A 2,466-nucleotide genomic window follows, 5' to 3' on the forward strand; every position below is an offset into this window, starting at 1 on the left:
CAGATCTTTGCCACTTTTTCCAGTGGAATGGTGTAGTGAAATTCTTCAATGGACGGCTCTCGGAGCTCTCCGAGCTCTCCGGGGTCTGCGATATCCAAAGGTAGGCGATTCATGTTAGTTGTTGGAATGATGCAAGGGGAGTTGTGAGTTGTCATGTGGGTGGGGGACTGCAGCCTGTAGCAACGTTACTAGGTCCTACATGGAGGGCCAGCTGATCATGTGCAAGACCAAGGCGCCTGATTGAAGGGTTTTTTTTGACTTGTGTGATAGGGTGGGTGTGTGTGTATTGGAGTGTACGTGTCAACGTGGAGGCATCGTGCTGAGGAATCAGGACGGGAGAGCCGGCTGCTTACCGAGAAGCTGGCAAGCTGCCCATCATATCTTTTCCTTTTCTCTCTCCGTGTCTGATGAGAGAGAGAGAGAGAGAGAGAGATGCAGAAGAGAAGACATAGCCAAAAGTCCCCTTTCGACGCTCCCGCCAAAGATTCCTCTCTCTCTCTCGTTCGATAGCGCTTCAATCCGCCATCGCCAGATCTTCCTCATCCCCTTCCCTTGCCCGGCCCTGACCGAGCTCTCCCTCCCTCTGCCTTCCCTCTGCTCCCTCCCTCCCTCCCTCCCTCCCTCCCTGCCTTCCTCCTCTTCGTCCATGGCCGGCGGCGGCTCCAATGGTGAGGATCGCGTCGTCGCCACCGCTCACCAGATCCTCCGTACCCTCAGCGCCTCCCACACCGACGACATGCTCCGCATCCTCTCCACCTTCGACGATCGCTTCTCCCGCTTCAGCCTCCCCCGTAACGGCGCCGGCCCCTCCCCCTTAGCTTCCATGGCAGAATCCAGCCCTAGCAGAGATCAAGCCAACCCCGACCCTCAGGACGATGATGTCGCCGAGCGGGGGAGATCAAGAGAAGACTTTGATGAGGATGAGGACGAAGGAATCTTCAGCCACGACGACCTCGATCACGGCCGCACTCATCCTGCCCTCCGATCTGCTCAGGAGACCATCATGCGGTGGGACTTTGGTTCCTCTGAGCTCGCTCGGCAGACGTTCCTGTGGTCCGATCAGCGCGACCAGGTGCCAGGATACCTCGATGCTGTCGACAATGTCCAGAGCTTGATCGACACATTATCATCGTCCTCGTCATCCTCATTGTCAGAACCGACCTCGGCCCTCGATCATGCTCAGAATGTGTTGCAATTTGCAATGCTCCGCCTTGAGGCAGAGCTCTCCCAAATTCTGGAGAAGCACAGTAAGTCTCCAGAACCTGACCTGCTCTTCAATCTTTTATCCGGCCGCTCTTCCTTCAATGGGGGTGGCAGCAACAGGAGGGCCGGAGATGAGGGGACAGCTGCCTTGGATGGCATTGCCAATGAAGATGAGCCTCAGGACAACGCAGAACAGGTAGCGACGTCTCGCTGCATCACAGACATGACTATCGACCTCCTGCCAGCAGATGTTGTAGCAGATCTCTGTGACATAGTGACTCGGATGATCCGTTCTGGCTACCAGACAGAGTGTAGCCAGGTCTATATTGGTATCAGGAAATCGACTCTGGAGGAGAGCCTGCAGAAGTTGGGGCACGAAAAGCTCACATTTGAGGAGGTCCAGAGAATGCCTTGGGATCTCCTTGAGAACGAGATTGGAAAATGGATCCAAATTATGAAGATTTCCATTGCAGCACTGTTTCCCAGTGAGAAGCAGCTCTGCTACAAAATCTTTGCGGAGTCACCTTCTGATGCGGAGTCATGCTTCAATGATGTGAGCAAGGCAGCCCTCATGCAGCTGCTCAATTTTGCAGAGGCCATGGCCATAGGCCGCAGAGCTCCAGAGAAGCTTTTCAAGATACTGGACATGTACGAGGCCGTACGGGACATGATTCCAGCCATAGATGCAATCTTCAAAGGGGAAGGATGTGTGAATTTGAGGTCAGAAACTATGGGCATTTTGAGCAGGCTTGGTGATGCTGCCCGTGGAACCTTCTCTGAGTTTGAGAATGCAATACAGAAAGAGACCTCAAAGGCTCCTGTGCCTGGTGGTGCAGTTCATCCTCTGGCTCGGTATGTCATGAACTACTTGAGATTTATGTCTGATTACACAGAAACATTGAACCAGTTGCTCTGGGATAGAAGAGAGGTCCATTTAGACAACTCAAACCAAAGGTCATCTATCCAACAACAAAGTCCACTCTCCACTGTGAGCACAAACTTAATGGAGCTCCTGGAGAGAAGCTTGGATGCTAAGTCCAAGTTGTACAAGGATCCTGCACTGTCATGCTTGTTCTTGATGAACAATGTGCATTACGTTGGGCAGAAGGTCAAAGATTCTGAGATCAGGAAGCTCTTGGGAGATGAATGGATCAGAAGGAACAATGGCAAACTCCGGCAGTACCACAACAACTACCGACGCACTGCATGGACAAAAGTATTGTCTTATTTGACTGATGAAGGCATCAATATCAGTGGAGGCTC

General features: G+C 52.6%; 1 protein-coding gene across 1 annotated transcript; it reads left to right on the forward strand.

Moving 5' to 3' along the window:
* Positions 1-394: 394 nt before the first annotated feature.
* Positions 395-2,461, forward strand: LOC148007983 (exocyst complex component EXO70B1-like; the record flags this gene model as incomplete). Its single annotated transcript, XM_087674546.1, has 1 exon — positions 395-2,461. A coding segment is annotated over exon 1 (1,815 nt), but the record flags the coding sequence as incomplete, so codon positions are not given.
* Positions 2,462-2,466: the final 5 nt, after the last annotated feature.

This window comes from Lygodium microphyllum, unplaced genomic scaffold (genome assembly GCF_053477565.2).
Source record: "Lygodium microphyllum isolate KBCC unplaced genomic scaffold, Lygodium_microphyllum_v1.1.10 scaffold_806, whole genome shotgun sequence".
Classification (NCBI taxonomy): Eukaryota; Viridiplantae; Streptophyta; class Polypodiopsida; order Schizaeales; family Lygodiaceae; genus Lygodium; species Lygodium microphyllum.